At 44.8% G+C, this 14,554-nt stretch overlaps 1 protein-coding gene and 1 non-coding gene across 2 annotated transcripts; one reads left to right on the top strand and one right to left on the bottom strand.

The window, feature by feature from the left end:
- Nucleotides 1–4,122: 4,122 nt before the first annotated feature.
- LOC130505368 (uncharacterized) lies at nucleotides 4,123–9,992 on the bottom strand. Its single transcript, XM_056999966.1, has one exon. It carries the CDS (start codon nucleotides 9,916–9,918, stop codon nucleotides 4,321–4,323), a length of 5,598 nt encoding a protein of 1,865 aa, XP_056855946.1. The 5' UTR covers nucleotides 9,919–9,992; the 3' UTR covers nucleotides 4,123–4,320.
- LOC130505369 (small nucleolar RNA R71) lies at nucleotides 9,272–9,379 on the top strand. Its single transcript, XR_008941644.1, has one exon. It is a non-coding gene; the product is annotated as a small nucleolar RNA R71 (small nucleolar RNA).
- Nucleotides 9,993–14,554: the final 4,562 nt, after the last annotated feature.

Raw genomic sequence — 14,554 nt, 5'->3', positions numbered from 1 at the left:
ATGCAATTATGCAAGACATCAACTCCCCCAAACTTGTTCTTTTACTTGTCCACAAGTGAACTTTCTAGAACTCATTGAGAAAGAGGATGTAATGGTGGGAGCTCATAGCCAAAAGAAACACACATAGGACTAGATTTTACTCAAAGTCCAAAAATAGCACACTCTCTTATTGCACTCTAGCTTCTCAAGGCCTATCCACACTCCTATGCCTCTACACAAGTTACAATGCTCATCCATCAACAAGCTCTTTAGACCAACTCTCACATTCATTTATACAACACAAAAGGTGAATACTTGCAAATGGGGACTTGATCTCAATCATTTGGCTTGGTAAGAGTGAAAATGGTCTAATGTGAAGCAAGAGGGGTTTCAAATGCATCTTTCATGGTTACTAACTCTCAAGAAAAGGAGCAAGAACATTATGCAAAATTTATCTAAGAAAAGGAGCAATTCATGCATACAATGACTTGTTCTTATCATTCTACCCTTTTTCTTTTCATCATCCCCAAACCCAAAGATACCACTTTCATCACTCACCCAATGAACACTCTTCTTTTTCTTATCTTAACCAACTAGGGATTTTTTACTAACTCTCTCTTTTTTTTTTTCTTTCCCCCATTCTTTTCATGTTTTTTTTCTTTTGACTCTTAAGGGGATTCTATTTATACACTCTAGAGTTTTTTTTTTTTTTTTTTTATCCCTAGTGGTTTTCTTTTCTTTTTGTTCACTTCCTTCACTTTTCTCTCACACCCCAATCCCAAGATCAAAATCAAGCTTACAAACCCAACAACCATCCTAAGTGCTAGCTCAAATGAGGTCCTAGTGCTAGCCAAAGATAAGAACAAACCATTGTCGCTCCTAATACTCTCAAGATTTTGCACATGACAAGCTTTCACAAAAAGGCCTCACTCAAGCAAATCAATGGTGGCTTCAATGAATGGTAAGGGTTAAAGGGTATGGGAGTGCCATTTGGATTAACAAGAGGATAATGAATGAAATAAGATAACCCAAATGTGTATGAGATCCATGACTAAGTATGCAAGTGCCCATATGCAAGAGAGATTAAGTTCATTACATTCAAGTTCAGTTTGGAGTTGGTTTTCAAGAACAATGTCAATATCAAGCAAGCAACACGTTTCAAGAAGAGCTTTCAAGGCTCGAAACATACAAGGCTTTTTCAAGAGGTGCATTATCAATTCAAGCGCGAAGTGGTGTTCTTTCCAAGGCATTTTAAATCATTGCTCCCAATGCAAGTGAAATGCAACCTATATGCTCTAGACTCTCCTAAAAGGTGCAAGTGAATGCAGTCTAAATGAAATGCTTTTTTTTTTTTTTTTTTTTTTTTTTTTTTTTTTTTTTATGAATATGAATAAGAATGCAATGCATGAGACTCTTAGACATGAAAACAAACATGATCAAATACATGGTACCTCCCCCAAACTTAATTCACACAGTCTCTGTGTTGTTAAGTCGAAAGAGATACCCAAAAGAAATCTAAATGCAAGAAAAAAAATGGTATATACAAGGAAGAAGTGCGGGTTACCTTCTATGGGTGGTGAGTGGAGCCAGATGGGCCAGCGCCATCATCTGGTGGGAAGTAGGTGTAGTAGCCTCCAGCTGAACTGTAGTCTCCGTACCAGTGCTGACTCTGAACCTCCTCAACCTCTATGTCGTCATCTGAAGATGCCAAGGATGGAGATTTGTTTCCTGAGGATGAGGGTTCGATGGGAGGGTTCCTGTCTAGGCGCCGCTGCTGTCTCTCAGTGCGGGGGAAGCTGAGGGTAGCAGGATGAGGTGGACGCCGGGGCTGTGGAGCGTCCGGGAATTCAAAATCTGCTCTGCTGCATCCTGCTATACCTCCCCTCGTCAGCACATCAGCCATCTTCCTCAAGATCTTCGATGTGAACTTGGCCTGCTGCTTCACCGTCTGGCTAAGCGCCTTGCACTTGGTCTTTAACTTCTCAATTGTCCTGTCCTGAGCCTTGTTCCATCGCTGCAGCCGGCCTATGTGCTCATGAGCATCACGAAGAGCACCATGTGGAAGAACCCCGTTGTAGGGTGGGAAGGAGTAGCGTGGTTGACCATAGACGGGAGGAGAAGCCGCCTTAGCAGGTCTCTCTGGCTCAGTCTCTCTCGACTCCCTTGGTTGCCAAGGTTGACCTAGTTCAACAACGGGATCGAGAGTCCCGTGTTCCCCAAGGAAGTCTGTCGGGGAAAGGTCAAAGCTGATGACTCCGGGGATGATCAAGCTCGTCAGGTCCATGTTCGGTAGGAGTACCTCAGCTTGCCTTCCGTCCAAGCGATAGTGGTAGACGTAGCTGCCCTGGTACATCCCACTGAAGTAGGTGGCTATCTTCAAGTAGGCTCCATCAATGAGTTTGGGACCAACTCCACCTCTTCCTAAGTTGATGTGCTGAGCCTGTAGGAGAGGTGTGATCATCCCTCCAATCCCTATCTTTGGATCTTTATCCCCTGTGGTCCAAGCCCAGTCTCTGTAGTGCTCAAGACGACTCACAAAGAATCCTACCATCCCAAATCTGGCGTAGATGTCTGTGCTGGGGAGTGGTAGCTGTCCCGGAGTAGTGTAGGGACTGATAGCAGGGCAGATAAGGCGGAGATCTTCCTCAGTGACGTTACCATGCTGTTTCCGTGGGTAGAAGAGGTGTACAAGCAGTCGGTGGAGGTAGCGCACTGTAGGGTGTCGGATGCGAGAGTTCTTGTCAGCGCCGGTTCTGTGGTTAATTCCAGTAATCAATTCCCACAGCTTCTTCGGGAGGCCATCGCACCTCGGAAGAGTAGTCTCCTCTGCATCTTGGAAACCCATGACTGTCCCAATGTCTTTGAAGTTCATGTAGTAGACCCTTCCATCGATCTTGAACTTGATTTTCCCCCATCCCTGCCGTACATGTCTAGAGTCGTGGTAGGTGACTTCCAAAGTGGACAAGAACTGGGAAGTGAGCTCCTTGTAGGTGGGGTAAGCCATGGTGAGAAGCTTTGGCATTTTCAAATGCCCCAAAAGTTCCGCCATATCTGAATCGATTTCTAGTGCCTTCAGTAGCTCAAGGTCAGCAAACCTCGTTGCCTGCCAGCCCATCCCATTCATCAGGTGATCATACAGCTCTTCCGGAGTTGGAACCTTCCCCCTGTCCCTTTCAACAGCCACACCTTTCCCTTTTGTCATCTTTGCCTTCTTCGCAGGTGCAGGCTCCTCGTCTGACTCCTCTTCACCTTCCTCACTCTCCTCATTAGTGGGAGGGGCAATACTCTTTCCTGCTCTCTTCCCTTGTTCAGTCGACTTCCTTGCAGCTGAAGTCGTTTCTGTTCTCCTTACTTGCTCAGTAGACTTCCTGGCAGCTGAAGTCGTTTCTATTCTCTGCGCTTGCTCAGTGGACTTCCTTGCAGCCTGAGTTCGCTGCCTAGTGGTCCTCTCAGTCCCTGTTGCAGCGGTTTCAGCTTCTAGAGACTTCCCTCTTTGTGCCCAATCTTCCGCATCTCTTGCCTCCTTGTCAGCTGTCAACTGTGCCCTTGTTTTCTTACCCATCGGTACCTTGCTCTGGATGAAAGTAAATGGCGAGTAGATTATGAGAATGGGGCTACTGGGGCGAAAGTGAGGGTTTAGAAACAAGAATCACTTGATTTGGTGAAGATTTGAGAAAGTTATGGGTGATTTGGTGATGAGAGAGTTTGAGAGAGTTTGAGAGTTTGTGAGATGAGAGGAGAGTGGAGAGGGTGAGATCGAGGGTTTAGGGTGAGAGAGAGAGTCGACCGGTTCGATTTAAATGAGAAAAGCCGGTTTAATCGAATCGAACCGGGAATAAAATTCGAAATCACTTACCTGGACCGGACCTGGAGCGACTTGGAGTGGTCGCTGTGATGGGTCGCTCCAGGCCATTTTTTTTTTTCTCTCCGTCGCGTGTGAAGCGAGCGACTTGGAGTGGTCGCTCCATGTTTCTTCATGAGGGTCGCTCCCAGCTGGAGCGACCTAGGCTCGTCGCTCTGATCACGTCGCTCCCACCTTTTTTTCTCTTCTCCGTCGAGTGTGACCCGAGCGACCTATGCTCGTCGCTCTGATAATGTCGCTCCCAGCTGGAGCGACTGCTCGACCTCGCTCCGGAGTGGTCGCTCTGACGATGCTCCTTTATGCTCACACCAAGTCGACCCAAAACCTGCATAGAACTTCACTTCCCATTTTTTTTTATGCAATAAGATGAAAGAAAAAGAAAATGAAAGTACTAATGCAATATTTACAAAGGATATACATGGGACTTCCTCCCAAGTGAGCTTGTTTTGAGTCGCTAGCTTGACTTTGCCTCCTTTGGATTAGGCTGGGGTAGGATCAGAAAGTGGAGTTGATACTCCATCTTCCTCTGGTGCATCCGCCTTGTAGAGCTTAACCCTCTGCCCATTCACTGTGAAGTAACTTCCATCAGCACTCCATAGAACTATTGCTCCATAAGGTCTGATTTCTTTGACCTTGAATGGACCGGACCATCTTGACTTGAGCTTTCCTGGAAACAACTTCAGCCTAGAGTTGTAGAGAAGGACTTGGTCTCCCTCTCGGAACTCTCTTTTCAGAATGTTCTTGTCATGGAAAGCTTTGGTCTTTTCTTTGTAGATCCTTGAATTTTCAAAAGCATCCATCCTTATCTCATCAAGCTCATGTAGCTGGAAAAGTCTTTTCTCCTTAGCACTTTTGATGTCGAAGTTCAGCAACTTCACTGCCCATAATGCCTTGTACTCAAGCTCCACAGGCAGATGACAGGCTTTCCCATAGACAAGGTTGAAAGGTGTGGTACCCAAAGGTGTCTTGTAAGCTGTCCTATAGGCCCAAAGTGCATCATCAAGCTTATTAGACCAATCTTTCCTCGTGATCCCTACAATCTTCTCCAGAATGGATTTGATCTCTCTGTTAGAGACCTCAACTTGGCCACTTGTCTGAGGATGGTAAGGAGTTGCTACTTTATGCTTCACACCATTTTTCCTTAGAAGTCCTTCGAGCAGCTTGTTAATGAAGTGAGAACCTCCATCACTGATCACAACTCTTGGAACTCCAAACCTTGGGAAGATAATACTTTTGAACATGTTAGTCACCACTCTAGCATCATTGGTGGGACTAGCAATAGCTTCCACCCACTTTGAGACATAGTCAACAGCCACAAGAATGTACTTGTTCCCATATGATGAAGGAAATGGTCCCATGAAGTCAATACCCCACACATCAAAGACCTCAACTTCTAGAATAGGATTTTGAGGCATCTCATTCCTCTTGGTGATGTTTCCTCTTCTTTGGCATGAATCACACTTGGAGACAAAGTCTTGTGTGTCTTTGAACATGTGTGGCCACCAGAATCCAGCTTGTAACACTTTTGCTACAGTCTTGAAAGTAGCAAAGTGGCCTCCATAGGATGATCCATGACATTGTGTGAGGATCCCATCTATCTCTTCATTAGCAACCACTCTCCTATACAGCTGATCCTTGCAGAGAGTGTAGAGATAAGGCTCATCCCAGTAGTACCTCTTCACATCTTTGTAGAACTTCTTCTTGGCATAGCCCACAAGATTCAAAGGTTCTTTTCCTGTGGCTAGATAGTTCACCAAATCAGCATACCAAGGTTCCTTCTCTTCAGTTGCCTTCACTTCCTCAAGCTTTCTACCAGTGTCACAAACTGCCATTACTGCTCCAATAGCCATGATTTGCTCCTCTGGAAGTCCCTCATCAATAGGTACTCCACACTCCACCTTCAGCCTGGACAAGTGATCAGCTACACCATTCTCAACTCCTGGCTTATCTCTGATCTCCAAATCAAACTCCTGAAGCAATAGGATCCACCTCAAAAGTCTTGGTTTTGCATCTTTCTTGGCTAGAAGATGTCTCAAAGCAGCATGATCAGTGTAGACAATAACCTTAGATCCCACCAAGTAGCTTCTGAACTTCTCAAAGGCAAAGACAATGGCTAGCATTTCCTTTTCTGTGGTGGCATACCTCATTTGAGCTTCATTCATGGTCTGGCTTGCATAGTAGATCACATGAGTTTTTCCATTCTTCTTCTGCCCTAGTACAGCTCCCACAGCATAATCACTAGCATCACACATGATCTCAAAGGGGAGATCCCAATCAGGTGGTTGGACTATGGGGGCACTGATGAGTTCATTTTTCAGCTTCTTGAAGGCCTCAAGACACTCTACTTCAAAGCTGAAAGTGGCTTCCTTACAAAGCAACCTGGTCAATGGTCTAGTGATCATGGAGAAGTCTTTGATGAACCTCCTGTAGAAACCAGCATGTCCAAGAAAACTTCTGATATCTTTCACTGTCTTAGGTGGAGGCAAACTGACCATAACCTCAATCTTAGCCTTGTCCACTTCAATTCCCTTCTCTGAAATCTTGTGCCCAAGCACAATCCCTTCTTTGACCATGAAGTGGCACTTCTCCCAGTTCAGCACAAGGTTGGTGTCTTCACATCTCTGTAGGACCCTGCACAAATTTGACAAACAAGCAGAGAACGAAGATCCATAGACAGAGAAATCATCCATAAACACCTCCACGACATCCTCAATAAGATCAGAGAAAATTGACATCATGCACCTTTGAAAGGTGGCTGGAGCATTACATAGTCCAAATGGCATTCTTCGATATGCGAAGGTACCATAAGGACATGTGAATGTCGTTTTCTCTTGATCATGGGGATGTATGGGGATTTGGAAGAAACCAGAATACCCATCAAGAAAACAATAGAATGGATGATTAGCAAGTCTCTCAAGCATCTGATCAATAAATGGCAATGGAAAATGATCTTTTCGAGATGCAGAGTTCAGTTTTCTGTAATCAATACACATTCTATGACCTGTGACAGTTCTTGTTGGTATCAATTCATCTTTGTCGTTTTTAATCACAGTGATTCCACCTTTCTTTGGGACAACATGCACAGGAGATACCCATTTTGAATCAGAGATAGGGTAAATAACCCCAGCATCTAAGAGCTTAAGAATCTCCTTCTTTACAACATCCTTCAGGTTAGGATTTAACCTTCTTTGATGCTCGATAGAAGTCATTGATTCATCCTCTAGATGTATCCTATGCATGCACAAAGATGGTGAAATTCCTTTGATGTCATCAAGTGAGTAACCTATTGCTTTTCTAAACCTTTTAAGTGTTTTCAAAAGTTCAGACAATTCAGTTTCAGTAAGTTCACTACTCACAATGACAGGATAGGTTTCATTGGGACCAAGAAATGCATACCTTACACCATGGGGAAGAGGTTTTAGTTCCACCTTAGGCGCCTTGAGCTCACTCCAGTCATCTTGCTGGATGTCTTCATGTTGAGTGACTGCAGCCTCTTGATGAACCTTCTGTGGCAACTCCTCAAACTGATCCTTGCCATTAAATCCCTTGTGTGAATCCAGCATCAGTCCATATGCAGTACTAGCCAGGTTCGCAACCACTTCATCATCTCTCTCAATGGTAAGGGCATGCTGTAAAGGATCCTCTATTGATAGCTCTTCAAGGAGCTCATCAGCAAGAGCATCCATCTCATCTATGTAGAAGATTTGTGCCTGCATGACTGGTCTCTTCATCACCTCCTTGATGTCAAAATGGAGAATGTTCCCTTTACCCAAATGGAGATCGATCTTGCCTTCTTTCACATTAACAATAGCTCCTGCTGTGGCTAAGAAAGGTCTACCAAGGATCAAGGGGTCTTGAGCTTCTTCACCCATCTCAAGCACCACAAAGTCTGTAGGGATCTCACAATTTCCTACCATCACTGGAAGGTCCTCTAAGATACCAACAGGGTACTTCACCGAACGATCAGCTAACACCAGAGAGAGTCTACACTTCTTGTACTGAGTGAAACCAAGCTTCTTAGCAACAGACAAAGGCATCAAGCTCACACTAGCTCCCAAATCACAGAGACATTTCTCAAACATCATGGGTCCAAGAGTACAAGGAAGTGTGAAGCATCCTGGATCCTCTAGCTTTTTTGGAACATCAAGCCTCTGAATTATGGCATTGCACTCATGAGTGAGAATCATCATACCTTCCATCTCTTTCTTCTTTGATGCCACGACATCTTTCAGGAACTTGCTGTATTGAGGAACCAGCATGAAAGCATCAATGATTGGCATTGTGATCTGAACCTCACTCATCTGCTTTTCAAAAAGAGCTTTGTACTTCTCCAGCAACTGCTTCTTGAACCTACCAGGGAATGGAAGTTTGGGTTCATAAGGAGGAGGGACAAAAGCATTCTCCTTTGCTGGAGGAACAACTTCACCATCCTTTACAGTCTTCTTCTCCTCTCCAACCTTTCCTTTACCCTTAGCTTCCACAATCTTCTCCAAGACCTCATCATTAGTCTTCTCATCAACAATAACCACCTCATCATCTATGTTGATGGCCACCCCCTCACCTAGTTTCTCAGCATCCTTGGTGAGAGTTCTAGGAGGTAACTCCTTACCACTCCTAAGTGTGATAGCTTTGGCATCCTTGGGATTCTGCTCAGGTTTTCCAGGTAGGGAGCCTTGTTGGCGATTTTGCTGAGTGTTCATGGAAGCAAATTGGTTCTCCAAAGCTCTGAACTTGTTGTTGAGATCATTGTAGCTCCCATCAATCTTGTTGTGAAGGTTTTTCAGCTCATAACTAACATGCTTCTCACTTCTAGTCTGTGACTCCAAGATTTTTTTCAGAAGTGCATCAGTGCTGCTCTCTTGGGGTGTAGAGCTAGATGGAGCAGGCTGCTGTTGAGAAGAGGGCTGCCCTTGGTTGGAAAAACCAGGAGGAGGGTTTTGCTTTTGCTGATAGCCACCTTGGTGGTTGTTCCTAGGCTGGTATCCATTCTGCTGGTTGTTAGAATAAGGTCTCTGCTGATAGTTGTTGTACTGAAAGTTTGGCTCCTTCTTGTACCAAGTACCATTGTTGTTGATAAAACACAGCTCTTCCTGACCTTCCAGACCATCAACCTCATTGACAGCAGCTGGTATCTCTTGCTGTGGATTACCAACAAAGTTCATCTGAGCTTGAGAAGCTTTATCAGCAATGAGGATGTCAATCTTGTCCTGCAAAGCCTTTATCTCTTTTCTTGTTTGCTTGTCTGCGGACCTATCAGCTCTGTCATGATCCCCACTGTAGACAGCATCACTCTTGACCATGTTCTCAACAAGTTTCCCTGCCTCTTCTTCTGTTCTGTCCAAGAAGTTCCCATTACTTGCAGTATCCAATCTTGCTCTGTACTCAGGTAAGGCCCCTCTGTAGAATGTGCTAAGCAAGCTTCCCTTGTTGAAACCATGGTGTGGGCATTGAGCTAGGTAGCCATTGAACCTTTCCCATGCTTCACTGAATCCTTCCAAGTTCTTCTGCTTGAATCCGGAAATCTCATTCCTGTAGTCAGCTGTCTTGGAAGTAGAGAAAAATTTCTCTAGGAAAGCTTTCTTGCAGTCATCCCAAGTGGTGATTGAGCTGCTTGGTAGAGACTTCTCCCACTGACGTGCTTTGTCCCCCAAAGAGAAAGGGAAAAGCTTGAGCTTGAAAGCATCCTCTGATACACCATTGGTTTTGGATAGACCACAGTATCTATCAAAACTGTCCAAGTGGTCGAATGGGTTCTCTGCAGCCAGGCCATGAAACTTGTTGTTCTCAATCTGGTTCAGCAACCCTGACTTGATCTCGAAGTTGTTTGCTGCCACAGCTGGTGCTCTGATTCCTAGCAGGTGGCCATGGTTAGTTGGACGGTCATAGGCACCAATAGGTCGAGCTGGTGGGGCGTTTTCGCCGCCATTCGCTTGTGGGTCAGCCATTTCAATGTTCGGATCCTGTATGTGAGCCTGTTGCTCCTCTTCTCTCCTTTTTCTAGCACACTCCCTCTCTAAAGCTCGGATGTCTGCTGCTCGTGGAACTAGGTTTGTTGGACCCCTGCTCCTCAAGTTCATACACCTGCAGATCAAAAGGGAATCGAAAAAGGAGAATCAGTAATCAGCAAAGTGAAAATGATTTAGTCTCAAGCAAGCTACTAAATCTCAATGTTCAAATCTACTCAGAATTTGGCAACGGCGCCAATTTGATGTTAGGAGTTTTGAGGCTCCTAAGTCAGTGATAGTAAAGTGGAAGTAAAATGTCGAACCAGTTCTGAGGGATTTCAAGCACTAAGAATGCAAGCACTTACTTAATCTAAATGCAACAAATGATTTAAAATGATTTCAGAATCAAATAACTACTATGATGACAAGATAGAAATAAAGAGCAGTAAATGAATGACTTGCTTAAATATGATAAAAGAGAACTCATGGGCACAGGAACATGATTTCGGGTGATCAAGTATCAAACAAGGATGACAAAATGATGAATCAAACATACGACCTTAAGCCTAAACACGATCCTAAGCAAGCTCTATATCTAGATGAATGCTCATTTGCTAACACATCTCAAACATCAAATCTCTTTGGCTGAATGATATGAAAGCAATCAGTAAGAACATGTTTATTAGCTATCCTAACACTCTTAACAACAAATGTCTTTGGCAAGATGCATTAAGAGCCTAGCAGAGTTGTCTCAGACATTTCAACAAACACCTTTTGGGTGGGAAATGTCTAGAGATCAACTTTCGAATGATCAAATCGAAAGAGGCAATAAGAACACTCTACTAGCAAGGCTTGAGATTGATCTACACTAAAAACATCCTTGATCTAACCTAATCACCCTAGTCTCCCTAACCCATGAATTCAAAAGGGAACTACTCACTAATCTTCATGTTAAACCTTAAACCCATACTGGATTTCAGATTAAACATGTAGATGAACACAGGAAATCAAATAGAAAATCAATAACAAGAGAACAATGAATCCAAAAGATGAACTTTCCAAGAGTATTTTGTGGTTTTCTCTTCAACAAAAGATAATCTGGCCAAAAGTGGCTACAATCAGTCTTAAACTTAGGTTTTCAGAGTGCCAAAACGACATAAGTAATTGCAAAAGGTCCTTGAATTAAAAAGAAATTGCAAATAAGAAACACGCAGCGACCTCCGCAGGTCGCTCCAGCACGTCGCTCTGGCCCTTGGGAGCGACCTCGGATGGTCGCTGCGAGGGGTCGCTCCGGGATATTTTCTTCGTCTTCGAGTCGTGTAAAGCCGAGCGACTTGGAGTGGTCGCTCTAGCTTTGGTCGTCAAGGTCGCTCCGGCTGGAGCGAGGTCTCACAGCGACCTCTGCAGGTCGCTCCAGCCTCTTCTCGTCCAATCATCCTCCTTTTCACATCTTTTGAGCTCCAAATGCATCCCAATGTCTCCAAAAGCTCCATAAGATGCTCCAATACCTGATAAGGACTCATGTATGCAAAATGCAACCTAAACAAGGCTAGAATCTAACCTACATGATGAAAATGCATGAAAAGGAATGGGTGAAACAATGCAATTATGCAAGACATCATGTGTCTCGCCAAATTCAATCTTAGCCATTCTTTTTAATTGCACACGGATTAATCCTATACCATTGATTCGTGTTGGTAACTTTGATCTGAGCCGTTCTTTTCTGAACCAATAAGGAGCAACTACTAAGATTGCACTCGGATTAATCATAGACCGTCCGATTGCTCTCCAAATCTTTGATCACATCCGTTCATTTTTTTCTGTCTCTGTTTGCAGTTGGAAAATTTCAGAACACAACATCTCTCTTTCTGTTTCTGTCTCGCGAGCTTTGACCTAAACAAACCCTAAAGAAAGCTAAGCAGATGTATCTCTCGAGCTAAAATCGAACCAGCCGTTCCTGTATTCGCCGATTGAAAGTAAGCAAATGGATAAGACGTGGATTTGGCTTCCAAGGTATAACCTAAAATCTCTCGATCTCACTTGTACTCGCCGATTGAAAGAAAGCTAAATTATTTTGTCTGATTCTTGTAGGAATAGCCACGAGTATTCAGAAGGAGCAACTAATTTCGTGAATTCGTCAGCAAGAAGATTGGGAAGTCTTCTTGAAATGATATGCCCTTGTAGAGACTGCCGCAATCTGAGCCATCAGTCACTGGATAAAATTGTGGAGCATTTGGTGATTAGGGGTATGGATAAGAAGTATAAGAGTTCTCCTTGGAGTATTCATGGTGAAAAAAGAGATTCTGCAGAAGACAGTGTTCTTCAATGTGAAACAGAGGCATTTGATTTGTTTAAGACAACATTCTCCATGGACGAAGGTGGTCCAAACCCGACAACTGACAACGAAGATGATGAAGCACCAGAGGAACTTGAGTTTACAAAAAAGCTAAGAGATGCTCAAACGCCATTATACTCGGGTTGTCTCAAGCACACAAAGGTTTCAGCTATCATGGGACTTTACAGATTCAAGGTTAAAAGTGGTGTGTCGGAGAACTACTTTGATCAGCTGTTGGTTTTACTTGAGGATTTGCTACCTGAAGACAATGTTCTTCCCAAGAGTTTAGCTGCAATCAAGAAATTTCTGAAGATCTTTGGGTTCGGCTACGACAATATCCATGTCACGCCCCCAATCCTGAGAAGGATTGTCGGGACGGACTATGGTTCGAGGAAACGAACCAGCCGATCCTTGTGATCAAAGGCAAGCGTTCCATAGTCCAAATACAAAGGTTAAGTATGAAAAGACTTAACAAAATAAGCTGAGAAAGAAATAGACAGCTAGAACGAGTTAGACGGTAGCTGGACGAAGTGTACGAGTAGCTCGACCAGCTCACAAAAGCTCAGTAGAGTGTACTCCAGCTCCCTCACTACAAAGTCAGCTCCACTAGCTGGACTACTAGCTCACTCAGCTGGGTCAGCTGGGAGTCAGCTCATCTCAGCTAGACGGACTGTTCGGGTTTCGGGACAGTGGTCCGGGTCCGGGCCGGTGGCGGGCTGGGTGGTCCAGCCATGTGGTCCATGGACCGGTGGGCTCTTGGGCAAGGACGTGGGCTGTGTCTAGGGGGCCTGGGGGATGGTTTGGGCTTAAGCCTGACCCAATATAATGGCCTGATAGGCGTTGGGGTGCAAGGGAACAAAGGGGTGCAACCTGATTTCGAAGTCATGCCTTTTCGGTACAAGTCGTGCCTGTTCGTGGGGCAAGACTTACCCCCTAATTTCCTATAAATAGGGCCTCGTCCCATTCACTTTTCTCATCCAGTTCCAGAGTAAAATACTCAGAGAAAGTCGTAGAGAAAGAGAGAGAGAGAAAGAGAGAGTTTCCGGTCAATACCGAGGCTGTTTGAGTGGTGGTTAGTTTTCCGGCGACTCTGATCGTTTGTGAAACAACCTCTGGTCAATATGGAAGATCAGAATGGAGAGAAGAACCTCGAGAACCCAGTCGTGGTTCAGAAGGTATGGTATGTGTCATGTCCCTGATCCTGGATATGATCCTTAGGATCGACCCTGGTGCAAGGAGACGCACCAGTCAGCTCATGTGACCTAAACACAAGGGTATCATGGCCTGGAAGTAAGGTTAAGGGCATCAGGAAGCTAAGATATAGCTAAACCAAGAAGGAGACAAGTATAAAGGAGCTGTACAAAGTGTATGGCAGCTGGACGATGCAGTGAGCAAGCTCGGCCAGCTAGATGAAGTGTAGTGCAGCTCAGTGTAGCTCACTGAAGAGTGTGTCAGCTCCCTGAGCTGGATGGACTAGCTCCTCAGCTGGGTCAGCTGGGATCAGGCTCAACTCAGCTGGACTGAGTGTTCAAGTCTTGGGCAGTTGGGCCAGGTCAGGACAGTGGTCGGACCATGTGGACCACCCGGGTGTGCCGATGAGCCGGTGGGCACTTGTGGTGGACCAGCGGCTTGGGCAACCAGCCAAGGCTGTGGTGTGACATGTCTAGGAGGCAGTTAGGCATGTCAAGGACGTCTGGTAACTGCCATAGGCGAATGGGTGCAATCTGTACCATGATTAAATCAATGGACAGAATAATACCGAAAAGGTCAACCATTTGAAAGGTAACTGCCATTCTCTCTATATATCAGGCAAGTCCGTGCCTTTGCAGGAACGCCAGGGCTTCATTCTTCTTCCTGAAACACAAATAAAAACAGAGAAAAACAGAGTGATGGTCGGATTACACAATCCAAGACCAAGAGAGGCTTGAAGCAGCAAAGAGGCAGTTTTGATGGCAATCATTGAGGGGAGTGAGAACGACCCTCTGGTGTGTTTTGATTATGGTTTTCCACGCTATGGCTTCCTCAACATCCTTACTACACATCCAAATAGCCAGGGAAGAAGGGAGATGACCGGATTCACTCTCAAAGTCCAAGAGCAGCCTTAAGGGCAGTGGTGTGTAGAAAGTCAGTTTCATGGCCACTGAAGTGAGAAGTGATGACGACCCTTGGGTGGTGTTTGATCATGGATGAACACACCCTAGGCTTCCTCTGTGTCCTAGGGACACACGCAAATGGTTAGAAATAGAATGGAGAAGGCCGGACTCCACTCCCAAAGGCCAAGACAGCCTTGAAGATGGATGCAGTTGCAGAAACTGGTTTCATGGGAGTTCCATGGAATGGATGATGGGTGCGACCCATGATTGGTTCTTATCAATACTGGAAGTGTATATGATAAGACTTGATAGAGGCGTGCAATGGAGGAGCATGGCCAGA

The sequence above is a fragment of the Raphanus sativus genome, unplaced genomic scaffold, assembly GCF_000801105.2.
Source record: "Raphanus sativus cultivar WK10039 unplaced genomic scaffold, ASM80110v3 Scaffold2215, whole genome shotgun sequence".
In the NCBI taxonomy this organism is placed as follows: domain Eukaryota; kingdom Viridiplantae; phylum Streptophyta; class Magnoliopsida; order Brassicales; family Brassicaceae; genus Raphanus; species Raphanus sativus.
This window is presented reverse-complemented; position numbering and strand designations above follow the sequence as displayed.

Excerpts from the sequence above, each read along its gene's own strand:
- LOC130505368 (XM_056999966.1), bottom strand. The coding sequence starts at position 9,918 with ATGAACTTGAGGAGCAGGGGTCCAACAAACCTAGTTCCACGAGCAGCA.